The sequence below is a fragment of the Festucalex cinctus genome, chromosome 1 (genome assembly GCF_051991245.1).
Source record: "Festucalex cinctus isolate MCC-2025b chromosome 1, RoL_Fcin_1.0, whole genome shotgun sequence".
Taxonomy (NCBI): Eukaryota; Metazoa; Chordata; class Actinopteri; order Syngnathiformes; family Syngnathidae; genus Festucalex; species Festucalex cinctus.
In genome coordinates, this window is record NC_135411.1 from 49,754,836 (window position 1) to 49,776,775 (window position 21,940).

The window sequence follows — 21,940 nt, forward strand, 5'->3', positions numbered from 1 at the left end:
CATGCCACAAAATCGTGCAAGTGTCAAGGCGCCTTTAGCGATTAGCACAGCACAGCAGCATAGTTGCTACAGCTCTCCAAGAGGGAGCCTAGAGCCGAATGGATGCCGTCACTTGGAGTGACTCCAAGCCACTTGATCTTTTGATGTGAGGTGTATATTATTCGGTAGCTCCAGGAAGTCTAACATCGTCTTCTGTTTCGTTGCAGTAAAGCACCGTCAGGTTGTGAAAGTGAAAGTACTAGCGACGTGTTCGCTTCAGAGGGGCATTACGGCGCATCCGGGAACTTAACAAAATAAAAGTGTTCAACGTCGTAAAAAAGAGTCACTGTAGCACAATTTAGCAGTAATAAATTAAATTATACTGCATATATTTGTGGTAACTGGCGTCAAAGTGTATTTTGCAATTTCAAAATGTGCAGAAGATCGCAAGGTACTTCTTGTTTAAAATTAGGTAGTTCTTAATATGAAAAGTACACATCGATCGCTTGTGCAGTAATAAACGTTATTTTATAATGTACATCCTATTAAACTTAACAAAATAAAAGTATTCAGCGTTCCGCAAAGGAATACACTAACACAATTTCGCAGTAATAATTTAAATAACAATGCATATATTTCTGGGCACTCAGTTGTGTTTTACAGTTTTAAAAGTGTGCATAATTTCACAAGTTACTTAATGTTAAAAAATTTGTCAGCTCTTAACATGAAAAGAAAAATGCACTGAGCTGTCACCATTGTCTCACAAATGCAATTACGTATGTCATGTATGTCTTACAAATGCAATTATGCCATGTTGTGAAAGAAAAATGATCAACACAAATCAGTCACACTTGTTTTGTTTTTTTGTTGGTTGTTTTTTTTAATGTACAATACATATTTCAATTGTTATGAAATTACTGTATCAATAAATAAAAAATAAACTATATTTAAATTAGGATTTTTTTTTACATTTTATTAAAAATTTTGATATAAATTGAAGTATAAAACATGCGATTAATGTGCGATTAATCGTCAGTTAATTATTGAAGTCATGCCATTAATTACAATTACAAATTTTAATTGACTGACACCTTTGATCAGAATAAAGAATACTAGTTTATACAAGTTAGAGATATAACCATCTTGAAAACCTGAGAGTTGTGTATGAATGAAACAGAGAAGATCAATTGGATCAATCAATTGTCAATCATCAGAACAGAATCAAAAAGAGCAATCAATCAGAGCTATTAAACAAACCTTGATAATGGCCAACTGAACCATTAAGACTGGTAAAAAGAAAAACAAATCCACTAGTGTATTAAGTGACATTGAATGGGTGGATTAATGACTAATGCACTGTTTTCAACTAGTGCTGCTTTCAAAACAGCACCAGTTGATTACAGAAACACTGTAATGTGTTGTAAAGAGAAATCCTAAAGCAACTGCTCCAGAGTGAAGGTATCACGAATGCACTGCTTCCGGAAGATTTATTCAAAACAAATTACTCCAGATAAGGCAAACTCTTCAATACCCATAAGAATGCTGCAACTTTACAGGTCATAAACATTAAACAAAGAGCACATGGTATATTCTCACTGCTTCGCTATATTATCCATTTAAACAAAACTTAATATCTACAACTCATTCAGTAATTCAGCCAGGATGACTCGTCCACTAGCACTTTCCTCAAGAGTCATTCCACTGTGATCCATCAATGTTCAGTACTTCCATTTTAACGGCTCCTATAAGACACTTTGAATTTTTACTCCATAAAGTTCTGCTCGTGATGATTTGTAGCCAACAAATGTGTAGTTTTTGCGTGTTATCAGTTCTAACAAGAAAATTCTAACACTGCACCGAAAAAAGAAAAAATCTTCATAAAAACTGTAAATAAACGGAAGAGTGATATCCATTTGGTGTGGAAGCTCGTCCCGGATATCTTCACATCTGTCAGTTGCTATTCTGTAAATTTTAAAGCCTCCACGTGACAGCCTCATCAAGCTTTTATCATTTATGTTCACTTTACATAGGATCTTTCAATATACAAATGAAACACATAAAACAATTGTTTGACCCAAGAAGTGGACTTAAAATAAGTGTCCCAATACTTAAGTGCCTTCGATAATACAGTGTACCACTTGATTCAGCAGACAATAAGATTTCTGTAAAAGATTTTTTTTTTTTTTTTTTTTTTTCAAAATGTCAATAGACTTAGAGAACTGTTTGTATTAGTCAGCTCATCTGTATAAACCTAAATCCAAGTTGTGCTGCTCACTGGATCCCACTAACTCTGTAAAACACCTTTCCCTCCATTCTGCCTGCTGAAAACCTCTTCTATAATTAAAGGAACATGTAGACTGTAGAGAGCAAAGGTTGATGTTTTTCTTTACTATACAAGATAAAGTCAGTATTGTTACAGTAAGAGGTTTTATTTTCACTGCACAGCGACTGCACTTTTGCTTTCACTTGTGTAGCACTTTTTCTACCTATTGTACAAGATACTCAAAGTGCTTTAACATTGACTTCTTCTTCCTACAAATGACGCCGCATCAGGAACAACCGGAGGTCTAGTATCTTAGAGCACTTTGACATGGTCACAATGGCTGAGGGTCGAAACCACAACCTTGGTGGTTAGGAGACGACCACTCATTCTCTTTAGCCTCCATGGGTGTGTCCTTGACATTATTTCTTAGTCATTTAGTATGAATTTATAGATGCATTTTTTCAAAGTCCAAAGTGGTCTCATATCAGAAATGTAAGCGCATCACATTCTACATGTGAAAAGCAAGATTTTTTTTATTGTAATAAATGACAATAAACATCACAGTGCAACAAGACAGATGCTCATTATTTGTAACAGATTTGACGTAAACAACAACAAACAAAAAGCATCTCAAAAAGACATAACAGGCTTATTTTTCAGTACCCATGTTGTGAGACAGAATAATGCCACAACACTATTAAAATGTCTCCAAAAGCTGTGACATACAGTACATGAATTGAATAAACATACGTCTTATCAGCGTTGCACATTGGAAAGCGAACATATCAACAATATTAGGCACAAGATGATTTGGCATGTATCTTTCTATTTTCAAATGTATCACATAAGCATCCTTTAAAACACTTGAACATGAACAAACTACAAATTACAGTGTGGACTTTGCATCAGAATGATACGTCACATTTTTACATTAGTGTAGGAAATGGAAGCATATTTTAGTCTGCAGTTGACAAGTTTTATAGTGTCACTTTGTCACAACACTGGAGGATGAGATTTCTTGTGATTTTCAAAATATTTTGAATTCAACCAGGCCTGAAATAAACCTAGTCAGGAGCTCTTGTATGGAATGTAAGAAGAAGACAAAAACCTGAAGGTTGTCAATGTATCCCGCCACATTACTCAGTTGCCACAATTGGAATAGAATCAAAAATCACAGAATTTGGATATACCAGTAGACAATTTTCATTGGGTAGCGATTACATGATAATAGCATGCTGACCTACATTGGCTTGTCTATTTAAGATCATTTTCTTCTGGTTCCAATATCCTAAATCAAAAATCATTTTGATTGTACGTTGAGTTTAATCATTGCTTTTAATGTGCTATTTTGGTGTAAAAAAAAAAAAAAAAAAAGAGAAGAAAATGCTGGACATACTGTAAAGACAGTGTAGAATCATTTTATCATGTTAAGCATTTCATTCACAATCTAAAGATTCAGAACATCCACAAGCTTGAATGAGCACTGTCCTTATATGCCAAGTTAAGATGAACACATTGCACCAGCAAGACATTAGAAGTATGAATATAACATGCAGGTTGGAATGTTAACACAATCAGAAAAAGAAAGAAAAAAAATAACAGAAAAAACAGTAATTTTATACTTGTCTTTGCAATTCCTTGTCTTTCATCACCTTGCTCCAGGTGCTTGCTATTCCTCCCCATTCTTGTAACATTTTACATCATCTCACCTTGACTGACAATATCTCTTAGTTCTCTTATCACCACGTAAACGGCTCAGTTTTTAGTTAACAATCAAATATTAGAAGTTGCATTTAAATTACTGGTTTGCATCAGGAAACTCTTCATGGAATAAAAATGTTTGCTTTTCAAATATTATCTATGTCAACTCACATCTTTTACAGCGTAGTTGTCTGCCATTTCAACAGCTATAGCTGAAGTAGGATTACAGGTAGAAAAATATTGTTTCAGGGTCATGGCAGGAGCTGCTGCCTGTCCCAGCTGGGGAACAAAAAAGCAGACTATACCTTGTGATTGCACTATCACTGTCTACACATTGTGGTTCACATACCTCCCATAGAAAAAATAATAATCAAGCAGAGGTTAGGCTATAAGTGGATATAAAAAGGCTACACACCCTGTTTAAACTAAAAAAAAAATCAGAAAAATTAAATATAGCATATATTTTTCATAAATTTGTATATTTTACTATATAGCAAGATAATCGATTTCATTTTTTTTTTTAATCCATACAATTTAATTGAATTCAAAGAAACATTGTTCAAGGGGGAAGTAAGAACAACTGAACAAATGTAGTTGCACAAGTGTTGAGAATTAACCAATAACATTGAAACTCCTGTTAAATGGGAGTCAACACATACCTGCCACCATTTAAGGTGCCTCTGAATTACTCCAAATGCATATCAGCAGTTATCACAGTATGTGTTTCCTCACATTTATCATTGCTTACTATCAGTAGCCTGAATACTGCCTCTAAGTGGTATTTCGAAGTGTTCATAATTTCTTCTACCGCGTCAAAGGCCCAGTTCCAGCTGAAGAAAACCAGCCCCGCCCCAACCATGATGTCACCAACAACTTTAGGTGATTAGCAGTGTTATGTTTGTGCCAAACATACCTTTTGGAATTATTGCTAAAAAGTTAAACGTTGGTTGGTGTCATTGGATCATAACAAATTTTCACATTCACGTGCAAGTAAACATTATTTCAATTGTTTATTTTTACTTCCTATCTAGAAAGTTGTGCAGGTTTAAATCTTTTAAAGGTGGAAATGGTTTCGAAATTATTTGTATATATATTTTTTTTTTATCCCTAAAAAACTGTGATTCGAACAGGGGTGTGTAGACTTTTTATATCCTCATTAGCCCACTTTGTTTCCTCTGATTTTTGGGCTCTTACTGAGTCAATTTGGAGAACTCTAAGTCTCTGTATTGCTATAGCTCGAGCAAAGTGTTCCGTTGTTGTAATTAGGGTTATATTATGATATGATAGTTCTATCCTTGACGAAAGTCTTCACAGATTTTATTTTTTAAAGTGGAAAACAACCTTGTACAATATGATCTTTCATTTTCACTTCCTGTGGGTGCAATTCCTAACTCTCCTTACCCTTTTTTGTCCATATAGTGTAACTGCAAAGGTTCTTTGCTTTCTTAAACATTCATAAGGTCACTGCCGCAGAGAGTCGTAACACTTCGAGTACCAATAATAACCAGATGAAATAAGAACTTTTTGTTTTAAAAAGGCTGAAACTTTCCGCCTCCCTGCAACCCTCCTTTTGCTCAAAAGCTCCATCTGTCACTTCGAGCTCTGGCTGTGTTTACTACAAGGCTCCCCTGGGTACTTGGTGGCTCCTCCATAAACCTCCACTCCACGCTCAGTCCAAGGAGCCACGCTGCCCTGGGTCACCGTTCCACAACGAGCCAAGCTGGCCACCTGGTCGGCAGTCAGGACTCGGTCCCAAAGACCCACTTGGGACAACTCTCCAACTAAAGCTTGAGTTGAATCAAAGCCTCCACTCAGGGAATCCTAGGGTGGAAATGAGCGTCTTTAGATGCGCATTTCAGAGGCTTACTGACCCAAAAACACATTTACTTTTGCCATAAGTCCTAAACACTCATGAGCTCAAATCTCTACTATTAACGTCACCTTAATGAATATGTCATTCACGAGGCTGCAGGCCACCTGTCTCTTCATCACTTACAACCTATTCATTCGCTCAGCGTCTCAACGTATTTACCTGCTCTTGACCGAGGATTAACACCCCTCCAGGTCGAATGTCATGACCGGCTGCCAGGCCGTGGCCTTCTCCCCTCAGCTTTCCCCCCTGGTAAGCCTGCCAGTCTCCTCCTTTCTGGTTCCAGGTCACACATATGTGTTGCCAGTTGCCTCGGGAAAGGTTCAGGGGCAGCCTTGCCACCTAGAAGTAAGAAATAAGAAGGACATTTGAATTGAGATTTTTCTCCTTTGTCTGGATTGTTTTACTGCCAGCGATTATGCTGCCTTCAAGGCTATACCGTTCCTCAAAGCATTTTTTTTTTGCATAATCAGTTCGTTAAAATATATCTATAGCCACTGTAGCACTCAAGGCAGACAAGTGGATACCACAGTGTGGGTACCATATTGCAATATTGTTATTGCAATATATTGTTATTGTCTGCCAGTCGTGTTAGAAAGGTTGTGTAATTGGATATTGTCTTCTTAAGTACACTGACTATATGCATATATTTTGCAGATTTCTTTTGTATTGGTTATTTTCAAATGAATTCAAGATGTGTGCATTGCCATTGTGGATATTTAATTTTTAGCTTAAAATATACAGTATACACAAAGTACAGTTGCTCTAAAATGTGCTCTTTTAACTCATTTGCTCCCCAAAAATGTATAAATACGTTCTATATTAAGTATCCCAAAGATGTATTTATACGTTTTTTGGGGGGTTTTTTTTGTTTTGTTTTTTAAATGCTAGAGCTTTGATGCAGCTTCTCAACTGCAGAGAACGGGTGAAAAAAAATTGTAGTTATTTCAAAAACAGCCAGAAGGTGGCAGCAGAGTATAAGATATCAACCAGGTCCATGTTGAAAACAAGCTGTTTCCCAACAATTCTATGCAGATTTGTGACTAATGATGAAACTTAGCTATATTCTATTGCTACTTGCTGCAAAAAAAGAAACAGATAGAAATTTACTTTTTTCCTGATGAAAGAAGAGACTAATCTTTCTTTTAGTAGGTTCCATGTTTGTCTAGCAATAGACAAAATCAGTCAAAATCCAGTAAAACAGAAGGGGATTGCTTCAGTGAAAATGGCTGGGAGTGAATGAGTTAATGGAGTGTGTTCTGTTTTCAGAATTAACCAGTCGCGTTCAAACTCATTAAATGGGAGTCAGCAACCTCCTGCCACCATTTTAAGTGCCTATGATTAGACCCAAATACATTTCAGTTAGGCTTTTCCTGACATTTTTTTGTTGATTTCTAGGAGAATCCTGAAGGTCTTGTTCGAAACGTGACTCACGGAAACCTTCAAGTTCAGCCTTTGCTTGCTTAATAACCTACTAGAACATCTGAAATTTATGTCAGTTATTTATTTTGTATTTATCCCCCCGAAAACATTTTATTTTGGTTCCAATAGTGTCATAGAGATGATAGGCCACATTAATTACGGTTAAAGGTTTGAAAGGCTTTATCTTTGACTCATTTTTTTAATGTCACATAAACCTGTCATTTGGACAGGTGACCACTTTTCTATAAAATCAAAATGGTGCCTCTTGATTGATTCAGTACCTTGTCATTGATGAGCAGCTCAGTGGGCGTATGCAGGCCTTGAAGCAGCACCAGCTCATTGGCTTGCTCAGAAACAGCATACGAGATGGGCGTCCCGATGCCTCCTTCCGTAGGCCGAATCCAAAGGCAGAAGGTGAAGGCCCACAACTTTGGGATGGACTGTTTCACCACAGCGTACATGTAGTTTGTACGGGATGGGAAAGACAGTCTGTAGCCCTCTGGAAAGTAATTAGCTAAAACAGACAAGAAAAGAAAAAATAAGTCAGAGATACCGTAGTTATTGATAATAGCCAAAGATCTCAAAGAAAGAAAGAATCTGCAAAAGTGGCAGCAAGGATCAAAGACTTATTGCTTTTTTTTTTTTCTCGTACCAAACATCTGTAGCCTACTGATTTTCTCAGCTTGTATTTGATAGTCTTACTGATCTTTTTAGTATGCCATAATTTATTTACAGCAAGAATGGCTTGCTTAAACTAACACTATAACTTCACCTGACATACGTGTGCAACCAAATGCATTCTGTAATTCTATTTACTCTCTCTATTAATATTTACCTTCCTCCAGTACCGAGAGTCGGTGGTGTAACTTATTGATTCCCTGGTCCATTTCCTGTCGCTGTCTTTCGGTTTCCAGCCTCAAGGCTTTTCTCTCTTTCTCCAACAGCTCCACCTTCCTTTCAAGCTCCCCTTCCAAGTCCTCCATCCTCCAGTGCCTTTCTGCACCTGCTTTGTGCCCAACTAAAGTTTCTGTGCCAAAAGATTTCCTGCTGTCCTCCACACCGGTTGAAGTGTTGATGTCCGTCTGGTTGTGAGGAAACAGATTGATGTCCGCCTGCAGAGGAAAAAGACAAAGGTTTGGATGAGAACACTTAATCTTGCTCACATTTTCACGGTAGTGTGAAACACTCACTAATCTCTGATCACCTTTTAGTGTCCACATTGGCATGCGCTGGGGGTTAGCGCACCATAAAGAAGGAGATATTGTGCAATTGGTATTCAAATGAAAGAGGGCTAAAAAATTCCGATGCATTACAACTGAAATATCAAAAATGCAGCACACTAAACTGAGATTGTTCAATGTGGGTTTGCATCATGTTGTACAGTAATTACCACCATCCATCATGGAGGTTACATTCTAGACCGCCCCCACAATAATGAAATCCATGCCGTATAACTACCCGATATCCACACTGTTTTTTTAAAGTATAATTTATAATAGATTATTTTTTTTCAAGTTTTTAAAAACACTTTTAAAATGATACAAATACATTTAAAACATTGAGCAATGGATAACACAAAAATATGATATAAACTAGGGGTGTTAAAAAAAATCGATTCGGCGATATATCGCGATACTACATCGCGCGATTCTCGAATCGATTCAATAATCGGCAGAATCGATTTTTTTTTTTTTCGATTTTTTTTTTTTTTTTTTTTTTTTTTTTTTTTTTTTTTTTTTTTTTAGGATTCACACCTTGAGCATGGAAGAATGTTATATGAACGGCACATTAAGCCTTAATATTTTTATTTTAATGCTGTTCAAATGTGAAACAGATTGCAAACTGTTTGTGTACAGTGGCTCACGGTTATAAGCCTCAAGTTTTAGATAAATATATTCATACAAATCTTACAGTGTACATGTACAAATTTACTGATAGTATTTTCTAAATTTGAATGGAAAAAAATCGCAACAATCGACTTATAAATTCGTATCGGGATTAATCGGTATCGAATCGTGACCATTCGTATCGGGATTAATCGGTATCGAATCGAATCGTGACCTGTGAATCGTGATACGAATCGAATCGTCAGGTACTAGGCAATTCACACCCCTAATATAAACAGTACAAACAAACAGATTAACAACTGTAGCAACAAAAAGTTGTGAGTTGAATTGTCCTCACCAGTGTGCACTATGCTTACATGATGCATAAGACATAAATAAATGTCGAGCTATAGAAGAATTGAATCAGTTCCCACAAGGACAAGTATTATGTAAGATGAGTGTTTCTGGAAATGATATAATGCGCTTGTTTAGCAGGATGCACAATTCACAGAGTGATTTGCTATAAGGATACTGACAAAATATTACTTATTGATTTTGCAGCAAAAGCAGATAAACAGTGGTTATAAATCACAATGTCCTTTTATGTGACTAGATTGCACCTCTGTGTAATAGAGAGAGCATTTTATCTTCTTTTTTTTTTGCCCAACGTGCAACAAGAGGGAATAAAACTGCACCTCCTGAGCTATTATATATATTAATTGGAACACAATAGTCATTTATGATTGTATTGCTTTAATTATTGTCTTGTTATCGAAGTACAACATGAACTTTCCTACAGCTGTGGTTCTTGAGCAGTGTCGTATGAGTAAAGTTAAGTTTGTGTTCATTCGAATAAAAGCCTTAAAATAAGGCAAAAATAAACACATCATTAGTCCAGCTTGGACTGAAGTCATTCCAGGAAATCATCACATGTCTTTGATGATGCAGGTTGCTCTAAGCAGTTTGCCACACCGTCACTGTACACAACACAGTCAAAGCCTCTCTTTGACCGCCAAAAACATTTAATAATGATTAGTAAAATCAAGACGTATGCTGCCATAAACGTTAAATGACGTCAACTAAGTTTTTTATTTTATTTTTTGTCTCAGTGCAACGTCTAAATTTAGCACTGCCTGGTTAATGGGTTGTGGAATCAAAAACACGCTAACTATGGCCAGCAGATGGAAGCATTGAGTCTCTTTTAGTGAATGATCAAAGTCTTTGTCATATCAAAGTTTTTTTGAGAACATGTGGCAGTAAAACAGTTAAGATACCCTAAGATCTACTATAGTAGTTGCAATTTATCCTCTATGTCTATAATTTTGTTCAAAAACCCCAAATTAAGTCCATAAATTCGCCACATGTGATATTATCCATGCAGCCTGACTTCATGGCCTCCTCTTGAAATTTTTTAAGCGTCTTCAAAAAGTTGAATATGAAGACAAGACTACATACACCATAGGTGCCCAAACTACGGCCCCGCGCGCCATTTGCGGCCCACCCTCCACTTTTCAGTGGCCCGTAGCATATATTAAAAATGACATTTGACATGACCCGCAAAGCTAGTTAAAAAAAAAAAAAAAAAAAGGTGGTGGGCAGAGTGACAGGGGAGGATGTCAAAAACGGTTTATAAACTGTAAAACTTTTCAAAATAAAAGATTCAAATGAACTCTTTACGACTAAAATAACACAATTACTCTTCAAAACACTGTGGTCAATAAAAGTAATACAATTTTGGAAGCAAAAAAAAATAGTTTCTTCCATTTTCTGCTGTGTCGAGGTCTGATTTTTGAACAAGTCACATTAATGAGCCTCAAGTTTTAAAATACTCATCTTACTACAGTTTGCTCTTGTTTTTGTTCTGAATTTTGAGATGGGATTTGGCAAATGTTCACTGCAGGGGTGGATCTTGTGTAGTGCAAACAGTCCACAGGCCACCCCAAAATCTTGGGGAAAAAAAAAAATCCTTCCGTTTTTCAGTATGTGACCCCAAAGAAATAAGTTTGGACACCCCTGACATACACTGTGAGAGACATCCAATATGGCTGCCACATTGATATGCCAGCCAGCCACTAAGTATGATATGGTTGCCATATTTATAACAGGCACTCTGGGCCGAACAAGACTGCTTTAACTGCAGCTCCATTTAAATGTTATTGGCTGTGGGCGGTAGAATTCAGCACCCAATGGTGCACAAATTGTGTGTATCGCACAACGAGTACTTACTGTGCATGTCATACTTGTAACAAGAGTCTATCAGTGATGATTTGTGCATCCAAACCGGAAGTTAAGGTATTTGTCGTATTGATTTATTTATATGTGTCCTTAATCTCATGTATATTATTCCCAGACTTACTAGCCTTATACATACAAAAAAAGAAACACACCTTTCATTCATTGATATTAGTTCTAGTGACTTAAGTTAAAGCTAAATTTTACAATTTGCCATCGGGTGAATGAGTAGTTTGCACATATGTCTTATCGTTCTGAGATTGAGGTTTCGAGTCAGGGCTCGGAGTGGGAATTGCATGTTGTGCTCGTTTGTGTGTGTTTTCTCCAAGCACATTCCAAAAACGTGCATGTCAGGTTCATTGAAAATTGGTTGTTTGTCTGTATGAGCCCTGCACTGACCAGTCCACTGTGTAGCTCGCTTCTCGCCCCAAGTAAGCTATAGGGTCCATCTCAACTGTGACCCTAATGAGGATAAGCAGTATAGAAAATAGATGGCTGCTAAACATTGGTTGAAGCTTGTACTCAAAAACCTGCATTATAAATATTCCAGTGATGCACATTCTGACAGCACGCCATCCTATGGGTCTTTGGATGCTTAGGAATCTATTCTCAAATATTTCATTTCTATTACTTTGCCCGGGGTTGAGCTTGAGGCAGGTATTTGTTTACACATGGAGACACAGAGTTTTCTCCAGGGAAACGAAATCATTACAGTTGCATCTTCTGGTCTGATACATAAATGCATGAATGTGTAAGCACTAAATGCTTTCAGGCGCTCGTGTGGAGCACACATCATTACAGATCTGCAGTTTCATAAATGACAAACTTTCACACCCCAAACAATCTTGTGCATATTAAATAAAACTTCAAACAGTTATTTGCCTCTCTTTTGGTTCTCTGCGATTTTGTAAAGGAACGATTGTCCCGAAAAGCAAGAAAAATGTATACATGTATTACTGATGCTAGCATATCCACAAAATAATTTATCCAGATTGCTCGTTTTACAAATTCCCCACACACACGATATGGTGTAAACAGCACTGTGCTGCTCGACCCAGCACCTACTGATGGAAACGTGACTAGGCTGTTGAGAGAAACATACAGGTGATGGCTCCTCAAGAAAACAATGCAGCATTCAATATGATGCTGCAGCACTATTAAAAAAAAAAAAAAAACAGGAGATAAAGATCATTTCAGGTTAGCTCAACATGGCAAGAAAAGATGGCTGCTAAATAAAACAGCCTGTGCATGCATTGAATTGAATGAGAGGTCTGATTGTACCCTACAACTAGGCAACTCATACATTATGGATGTTATCGCTTTCGACCAAAAAGGGGGCTATACAGCTTCAGAATCTGGTCAGATGAGAGTACGTTTCATGTTACGCTACCCCTCCTCATTTTTCTCTGCCTGATGATGTTTTTCTCTTTTTTCCTCTTCTACCATTTTATCATCATCCCTCCTCTCCACCCCCCCCCCTTTTTTCCTCCCAGGCCTTCTTTCCATCCCTCTCTTTTTTTTCAAAATTAAATTGCAATCTGGTTTCTTGGCATAGTAGCTTACAGGAACACTGCTGCCAAACAGTCAAACATTAGGAAGGATTACTGTGATTACACATATCACTAAATGTCTATCAGCCTTTCTGTCCATTATGAGGGATGGAGGGTTATGCTTTTTTCCTTCTTTAAAATGTCACAGTTGTGCTTGGAGATTTTTTTAACCTCTTCCTAAATGAATGAGTTGATTCTTCTTCTTAAAAAAAAATCCTGCTAACATTCACAAAGGACCACTTTGTCTTAAATTCACTCTGCATGCACCAGGAGAAAAATCCCAACTTTGGAATGCTCCCGGATGAGCATTTAGACATCATCAAATATAAATTCTCAAGCAACTGTCTTCAGTTCTGACACAGGAGGAATCCCTCCTCTGCCTTTAAAATTATGCCATGCAAGCATTCCGGCATAAGCAGTGGGATTCATTACGCCTCTGCAGTGTGTGTATGGGCTGATTTGTTCCTGCACATACCTCGAGTCTCTCTATGCGGTCTTTGAGCTGACTGATGGCCTGCTCCAGCTCATCCACAGCCCGTAGCGTCAGCACGTGGTCAGGTGAAGACGCGGGGCTGTCCCGCACCATGACCCGCTCCGGGTGCGCCGCCTCTGCCGGGCTTTTGCCTCCCCATATGCCCACAGCACCCGCGCGTCTGTCGGCGACGCCACCCCGACCCTTCAGCCCCTTCTCGCACTCGGATAGTTTTCCCGTCAGCTCCCTGATGGTCCGCTGGTCCGTTTGTATTTGCTCCTTCTGCTGCCGGACGGTCTGCCGGAGCTCGTCCGCGGTGGTGCGGAGGTAGCCCCAGTCCTCTCCCGCGTATAGCGACGGGTCGTCCGCTTGTTGCTCAAAGTTTTTCGGGTTGCACTCTCCGGCGGGGATCGGGGTGCATATGAGTCGACTGACAGCTGGGTCGTGCCCAGTCAGCCCAGTGACCCCGTCCACACCGCCGAGCCCGATGTGGAAGGTCGGCGCCTCGGATTCGGGCACTTCAGAACCGTGGAGAGCACCCAGTGTTCCAGCCCTGGCCGCCGAGCCTCTGGTAGCGGCGGGCTGGGTCGCGCCAGCCACGTACAGCGAGCGGTTGTCGGCTGCCGGCTGCTGCTGCTGCTGCCGTGCCGCCTTTGTGCTTCCGGTGTGGACGGCAGCGATGATGCAGATAACGGCGCCGATAAAGGCCACCATGCCGGCGGCCAAGATGACCACAATGAACTTCAGGGTGGCGGCGGAGACGATCGACAATCAAAAAAATCTAATCATAACAACACCCCAGAAAAGGAAAAAGTGCTTGAACGCAGCAAAACCATCGGCTTGATGTGTTTTGATTTCAAGAAAAAATGAGCCAAAAAGAATCCTGTCTACTTTTCTGTACTAACAACGCAGATAACGGGGACATGAGAGCGCCTCAATGGAGTTATCATGGAGTCGACAGAAAGCATCTGAGCAGAGTGTGTTCCTGTTACACCTCCTCCGTGCATGTGCACAACGCGCATGTCCTCACTGTTCAGACAAGATGCAGCCTCGTGATAACAATTAAGGCAAAGTGAGGGCAACGTTTTTGTGTGCGACATTCCCAATGGAAGTTGTTGATGTGCATGCGCAAAATTTGATGACGTTTTTATGAACACAAATAACTCTTGTTTGTTTGTTTGTTTGTTTGTTTGTTTAAAAAAAAAGATTCCAAATCGCACTTGCAACATCATCATTATTCATATAATTTGAATACAGTTTATTCAATAGCAGCGAGTCTGTAAGTGTTAGACTGTCTTTGTCTCAGCCACTTGTTGCTAGGCAGAATTCATGGAGCACATTTCTTTTACCCCAAAGCTTCATAATTTAGGATTTTAACATTGAAGCTGCTCTCTATCAAATTGTCATGTTTTGGTTTTGTGGGGGTGGGATTTTGTTTTCTTTTGGTGTTTTTGGTTGTCATGTGTCTCTTCCCTTGTCCCGTTATGTCTAACCACGTCCACCTGAGTGTGTCTTCCCTTCCCACTTTGTTAACCAATCAGCTCCCCAAGCCTCTTGTATCTTGCCCAGGTGTCTGTTGTTTTCTCGTTACCATGTTTATTTAGTTACCCTGCTTTCGGTCAGTTTCTGTTCCTGTTCCTGTCATTGTTACTGTTCCTGTTGCTGTTGCTGTCCCTGTTATCAATGCCATACCTTGTTTGTTTTTGACCTTGTTAATTTGTATTTTTCCATAGTACCTTGTTTACATTTCTTGTTAATTAAATCCCCCTTTTTACTTGCATCCCTGCCTTGCCCTGTTTTTGTTGCCCCCCCCCCATCATTTGGGTCCTTCCTCCAACACCCCCCCATCGTGACACAAATATAAAATGCATCTTCAGAACAGAACACATAGTTCGGATGAGGAACTTCCCCCATGCTCGTAATTGAGAGACTCCAATCGATAACAGACTAATTGAACATTTATTGCTGCATCTATAGGTCACGGCAGCCATGCATCCCATTGCGTATCCTCTTGCTGTTAGGGGGAATTGAGCCTGGAGGCAGGCTGCATTTGAGGGCATTTTCCTTTTGCATCAATGCAGCAAATGCTTTTCCGGCATGCAGCCTTCTTATCTGTAATAATATCCCCATGCACCCGCTATGTCTAATCATTTGTAGCTGAGCTTCACATTACCGGCGTATATATTATGTGGGGAAGTGTGCACGCATGGCAATAAATCATTCTCAAGGTTCCCAGTGGAGTAGCTCTACAGCAATAGAGATGATAGAATGATGACCCTGGTGCTGGCTGGTGGGTGTCTGTGCGTGTTGCACGATTCCGACCTGGTGCTATTAGTGAGGTCATGAAATCACTCACACACAGCCAAGTGCTAATACATGTTAATCTTTGTGTGAACATGCACACACAAACACACATATATACCTTGTCGTGTTTGAATAAAAGACATCAGCCTGCCCCAAGGCAGCTCTGGCTACTTAAGTAGCTTACCGCCGTGTGAATGTGACTGTGTGAGCTCATGAATAATGTATCCACTATAAAGTGTCTTTGGAGTGTCCAAAACAGTGCTAAATAAATCTGGTGCATTGTTGTTATTATTATTATTATTATTATTATTATTATTATTATTAGTAGTAGTAGTAGTAGTAGTAGTAGTAGTAATAAGTATAATAAAACAAGCAATTGAGTTGCTTGAATAAATGAGAAGGTGATCTTTATTTTCATCAGGGAAATAAGCGAAGACCACTCCAAGTTGCGTGCAGAGTGCTACAAGATGGAGTTATATATGTCAACAGCAGAAAATAGCTTCCTCTAACGCTAGAATAGTAACAGGGATGATGCCCAAGTACTCCATTAGAAATGGAATACTACAGCCTGACATTTACAATAGCTATTTTTCTGATATATTTTTCCAGTATGGGATATTGATATGACGTGTGACGATTAATGACTAGCGATGTCACACAATTCTGGCCTTAATGTAAACTGCACTAACGTTGGCATCTTTACAGGCTTACTTGTAATGTGGTTCCTATTGTAATGTTTATTTGAAACATGTAAATTCCACAAAGATTTGCACTGTAAAGACTAGGAGACCCATAGGAGAGGTATTCTTGACCTTTGTGAAAAGTTAATAATCACAATACACAGTGCATCCATCTATAATTGATGCAAAAAGCCAGCGAAGCCAGCAAGAGACACTTGAGTTGCTAATTTAATGTCTGGCTCAGTTCATCCAGGTCATCTTTTATATTTGCGGTTTGATTGGAATATATTTGTGTTCTATGTGGAAAACAACCCCAAATGTATGTATTTTCTTTAAAACTATATACTTTTTTTTTTTTATGATTTCACCAGCTGAGCAATGTATCGTAACTCTACATGATTATTCATGATTATTCTTTTTAGCGTGTCAACTAAAAATATGGAGAAGTGAAAGGATTTGTAGGCAGCATTTTTATTATCATGTTGCTTAAAATTCTTCTCATGTATCCAGTTGGTTTTTAATGCCACCTAGTGTACAAGCCAATACAATAGCGCCATCTGAGCCTGACAACCATGGCCTGTAATTTATGAAACAATAAATAATGAATTCCGTAATCAAAGCTTCCACATTTTCCTTCCTCATTTCCTCTCTCGAGTTGAACGCATCAATACTCATCAGCACAATGTTGCACTAATGCAGATCTTTTATAATGAGCCAGAGATGTGGTCCGTGCAGTGCCATGATATGAATAAAGACAATATTTTTAACTGAACCTTTAACGTAATCTTTTAAATTCAGACTGAAAATCTCTGTTTATTATTTTGTTTTAAAGGCCATCCAGAACACCACTATATTATTTCTATTTTTTATTTTGTAGATAGCTTCTGTGGCAAATTGTGTCCCCTTAATGCTAGATTTAATAAAAACAATAACTTATCCCTTGTTCAGTGGAGAGGTTGTTAGCAAGTCTGCCTCACAGTTGAGAGGTTCTGTGCCTTCTTAGGTGGCGTTTGCATGTTCTCTCAGCACTTGGGTGGGTTTCCTCCAGATCATCTGTCTTTGTTTCTTTAAGATTCTATATTCCCTAGAGGCGTGAATGGGTGTTTGTCTATATGCACCTTGTGATTGCATGAGTTGTTTTGTTTTGTATGCTTTTATATAATTCATTTAAATTTGCCGAGGTTACTGTTACAAATGTTATATTAAGCAGTTTTCCGATTGGTTTTACCAGTATTTAACAGGGTCTATTCACAATTATATATTGTTAAAGTCCTTCCATTATATACACATCTATCCCAGTGTTTAATTCAGTACACATTACAGCAAACTCTAAGTCATGGTTTACAGGATGTCGTTGTGTTTTATGGCTGGGCTGTGTTTAATTATTTACTGCACGGTATTCAAGTCACAGCTGAGTCTATTAACAACAACCTGAGTAGCGCTTGCTCAGTCCAATACATTCCACTCCGTGGCCTGGATGAGTTAAGACTTGGATGCTCTCACAGGATTTTATTGACAGTTACACCAAGGTGGATATTAACATGTCTGTGCTGAACAGTGAGCAGCTACATCGATCAACCTTGGGGATTTACTCAGTAAGTAACATTTTTTATTTATTTATTTTTTTGTAGGAAAGCTTTCAATTCAAAACGAGAATTTTCTGTTGCACACCTGAGAAGAAAATCATTAAAGAATACAGTAGATTTGACTGTTAATACAAAAAGATGTCAATGATTATTGTTCGCCATGTGTGTTGTTCTATAACAGAGCTTGATGGATGAGTTCAATCCCGGCCTGCTAAAACTTGTGTCACTGGGACACAGCTATGTCCGAGCTTTCCAAGGTAAGACAGGGCCAAAATGTGAAGCAGGGGAAGGGGAAACAAATTTGAAATTCCCACTTCCTGTGTCCTCTTGTGTGTGTGCTGTTCACACGCCTTCGTTTATTAGTGCTGTAAACTAAACAAACTGTAACCTCAGCCGTCAGTTTCATGCAACCTCATTCCAAAGTCCGTGTTTGTTGGGACTTTTGTAGTGCTGTTGTTTGCTATTGCAGGCCTGTATCCGAGGTGTATGGAGTCATTATTACTACATTACCAAGATTCAAACAACTCTCTTTCTTTTGCCCCCGAGAGGAAGAAGCACATTTATAGTATAGGGGATGTTTTACAGTGCATATACAAAGTCTACAGCCCCATTTCAAATGCTAGATTTTTGTGATAGAAGAGCATGAGATTAAGATAAATCATAAAACTTTTTCTGCCATTATGTGACCTATAGCCTGCACTATTCACGTGGTGAAAAGAACATTTTCTCCACATTTCAACAGTGTGCAATCCCTTTTATAACTGGGCACGTGACTGAGTTCAGATTTAAATAACCACATTCAAACGCATGTTAATTGGGAGTCATAATAGAGAGTTCAGCTATTCTATTAGGCTTTTCCTATTTCCTCAGAGGTCTAAAGGTCTAAAGTGCTAAAACGGACCGGTATTTGGAACTGTTTGTTATTACCTCCACTTTGTGTATGACCCCAGTTCTAGCTGGGGGAAAAAAAAAAAAAAAATGGAATCATAAGATAGTTTTCCACATGTGTCAGGAGAGTTTAAGTGTGTTTTTGCAAATTAGAACTATGCTAGGATGTTTTTCTTTGTGAATAAGTCGTTGGTCTTGCCACTCTACCCCATAACACAGACAGGGGATTTGTGTCACATGAACTGAACTGCCAGTACTAAACATCCTATAGTTCCTTGACCTGAGCAGTTTTTTCTCTTGTATTTTCATCTCATATTGGAGTGCCATCCAGTTGTTGTTAATGTTATCGTGGTGCCATATTTTCATCAACTGGTATCTTATCTGGTATCTTATCTTGGCTTATGGTATGTTATTTTGTATTGGTCTCCTGACCGACGATGAGCAATGTTTTGCAACGGTATTATGCATGACAGTACACGGCACTAGCGTGGTGAGAAACCCACTTTCAAAATAAACCTTACCTTATCAAGTAGAAAATGGGTCGGACAGGTTATACTGTAGGTCACAATCATTAATGGTGAAAAACGTTTTGAAAGTATTTGTCTGGGTCTCCTTTATTCTATCTCAGAAAGCTGATCTTTGAACAGGGGTGTGTAGACTTTTTACATCCATTCGTGTGTTATTGAAATTACTTTATTATAGTATATATTCAAAATGCTTAAAAATATCAGGGGGGTTTGGTTAAGTTTCCAAGTTAATTGATGTGATGCAGACATGCTCTAATTTTAGGTATGATACCAGCATGATTTTAGAAAGTAGAAATAAAACTGATTTGAATAACAAAACAAACATTGCAAAGCACAGTATGTATTGCAATTTGTGAAATATTGTTTCAAAGGGACTATATTTCCAAATGACTTCAACAAGATGCGTGTATATTGTCACTTTGATTAGCCTTAATGACTAACTTATGTGTTTTCCAGCCCTGGCTGTAAAAAGCGAGGCTTACTTCACTGCACTTTCACAAATGGGCGAGCAGGCCTTCCACACCATGTCTTCACGTTCCATAGGTAAGTGAAAGCAAAACCAGGGACTTTGGTTCTGACGCCTTTACTAGGGACTCACATAACCACAAGTCACACTTTACAATTGATCCTCAACCTTGAGGAATTTTGTACTAGAGTACTCTAGTTCAAGGCTTTCGTCTGCAGTGGTTTTACAAGTACACCTATTGACCCGTGTGCATCCATGACAACAGAAGTCAACAGATGAGAGCATTTATCATTTATCCAGGAGTATTGGATATCAGATGCTGGCATGAGGACATGCATAATAGATAATGATAGGCAGTACCTGGCCGTGCTTCACTCACTTAAACCAATTACAATAAAACAGAAACTTTTGTAACAGAGATTTAAAAAACTTCATAATGTGACTTGTTTGATGTTAATATTGAGTATAAAGAAGCCATTGTAGGAAATACACAAGTCAATGTGATCTACACACCACTGAGACAGTACTTTAATAACTTTTAATTAATCAAATGTATAGTAATATACAGGCGGCAACAACAATCTATGTGAAAGTGTGTGCTACTTGTTGTGTACTGTGTCACTTGAAGAGGTACCAGTTCGATCCTCATGCACTTCTGAAATTACAAATGTGCTCCAATTACCTTTAACGATGTTATCAAAGTGGATGGAGCGATAATAACACTGATCATTTGTCATGTTTTGGTTTTGTGGGGGGTGGGATTTTGTTTTCTTTCGGTGTTTTTGGTTGTTTGTCATGTGTTCCTTGTCTCTTCCCTTGTCCCGTTATGTCAAACCACGTCCACCTGAGTGTGTCTTCCCTTCCCAGTGTATCCACCAATCAGCTTCCCTTGCCACTTGTGTCTTGCCCAGCTGTGTCTAGTCATTGTCATTAGCCTGTGTGTATTTAGTCACCTGTTTTCCATTCGGTTCTTGTGGAGTCATTGTGCCTGTTCATGTTCATGTCCCTGTTTTCCATGCCATGCCATGCCATGCCATGCCATGCCATGCCATGCCATGCCATGCCATGCCATGCCATGCCATGCCATGCCATGCCATGCCATGCCATGCCATGCCATGCCATGCCATGCCATGCCATGCCATGCCATGCCTTGTGGTTGTTTTTGATCTTGTTAATTTTTTCCATAGTCCCCTGTTTACATTTTTTGTTAATTAAATCCCTTTTTTACTTGCATCCCTGCCTTGCCCTGTTTTTGTTGCCCCCTGCATTTGGGTCCTGCCTCCAACACCGCCACACCGTGACATCATTTGAATGATTCCTTTACAATAATTATGAAACTTTAGCAAGACAAGAAACAAAAATGTGTATGAAAATATGCAACACATCTATATATCTCTGCAAGTCTACATTTTCAAAAGACCAGTGCTACAACATTCCTAGGAAATCACAATGTCCCATCACTGGTGAGCTGTTCTTATATCAGGCCTGCAGGCTACTCATGTTGTCCTTGTGGGCTGCCTGGTGCATGCGGGCACAATGTTTGCGCAATATTGATGTTAATACATTTATGAATAAGACATGAATACCACTGTTTTTATATAATGTTTTGTACTTATCTTTAAAGGAGATGTTTTGATTCAGATTGCTGAGAGCCAAAAGAAACTCACCTTGGAGCTGGAGGGAGTAGTAAGTTGCATGTTCACTCATCTCTTTCACACAGTCAATTTCAAAAAATATATTGTGAGGATTTTATTGCATGTTAATATTCATTGTGTACTGTATGTGTGTGTCATCCAAGTTCCGCTGGTTCACTGAGGACATTCTTCAGGAGATGGACAATAATGTTAGACTGGACAAAGATTACATATCTGTGAGTGAGATTCATGCAGAGGCGTCTTCGGAATTAAAATACTTAAAGAATCCATAAAGGAAGTCACTGCCTTGCAATTTTGAGATTGTGATGACAGTGAAGTGCCTGAACGGAACCGTGTGTCTGACAGGGCAGCAGAAAACAATATGAGATGAGTGTCCACAGTCAGGCAGCAGCGATGGATAGACAGCTATGGCGTGGAGCTCATCAGGTTTGGAACGCAACACTGCATATTGTCACCTTCCTAAAATAATGACCTAAAGCAACGGAACCAAATACTCGTCATAACATTATATTTATTGCC

The 21,940-nt window shown here is 38.8% G+C and overlaps 2 protein-coding genes across 5 annotated transcripts in view; one reads left to right on the plus strand and one right to left on the minus strand.

Moving 5' to 3' along the window:
- Positions 1-2,757: 2,757 nt before the first annotated feature.
- On the minus strand, positions 2,758-14,369 carry nptxra (neuronal pentraxin receptor a). The gene is made up of 5 exons (XM_077540079.1): positions 13,319-14,369; positions 8,071-8,347; positions 7,517-7,749; positions 5,976-6,155; positions 2,758-5,764 (listed from the first exon to the last, which is right to left on the minus strand). Exons 1-5 carry the CDS (start codon positions 14,027-14,029, stop codon positions 5,534-5,536), a joined length of 1,632 nt encoding a protein of 543 aa, XP_077396205.1. The 5' UTR covers positions 14,030-14,369; the 3' UTR covers positions 2,758-5,533.
- Positions 14,370-16,259: 1,890 nt separating this feature from the next.
- baiap2l2a (BAR/IMD domain containing adaptor protein 2 like 2a) overlaps positions 16,260-21,940 on the plus strand; it is a 59,202-nt gene continuing 53,521 nt past the window's right edge. For 3 of the 4 annotated variants that reach the window (XM_077540081.1, XM_077540082.1, XM_077540083.1), the window contains exons 1-5: positions 17,925-18,142; positions 19,757-19,843; positions 21,391-21,452; positions 21,565-21,636; positions 21,767-21,847. In XM_077540081.1, the coding sequence (XP_077396207.1) occupies positions 18,073-18,142; positions 19,757-19,843; positions 21,391-21,452; positions 21,565-21,636; positions 21,767-21,847 (372 nt within the window). In that variant the 5' untranslated portion in view covers positions 17,925-18,072. Of the gene's footprint in view, positions 17,895-17,924; positions 18,143-19,756; positions 19,844-21,390; positions 21,453-21,564; positions 21,637-21,766; positions 21,848-21,940 lie in introns of those variants that run through there. The other variant, XM_077540084.1, reaches the window with a different exon arrangement.

Excerpts from the sequence above, each read along its gene's own strand:
- nptxra (XM_077540079.1), bottom strand. The coding sequence starts at position 14,029 with ATGGTGGCCTTTATCGGCGCCGTTATCTGCATCATCGCTGCCGTCCAC. Across the intron at positions 8,348-13,318 it reads ACCGCATAGAGAGACTCGAG|GCGGACATCAATCTGTTTCC; the intron begins GTATGTGCAGGA and ends TTTCCTCTGCAG. Across the intron at positions 5,765-5,975 it reads TAATCCTCGGTCAAGAGCAG|GATTCCCTGAGTGGAGGCTT; the intron begins GTAAATACGTTG and ends TTTCCACCCTAG.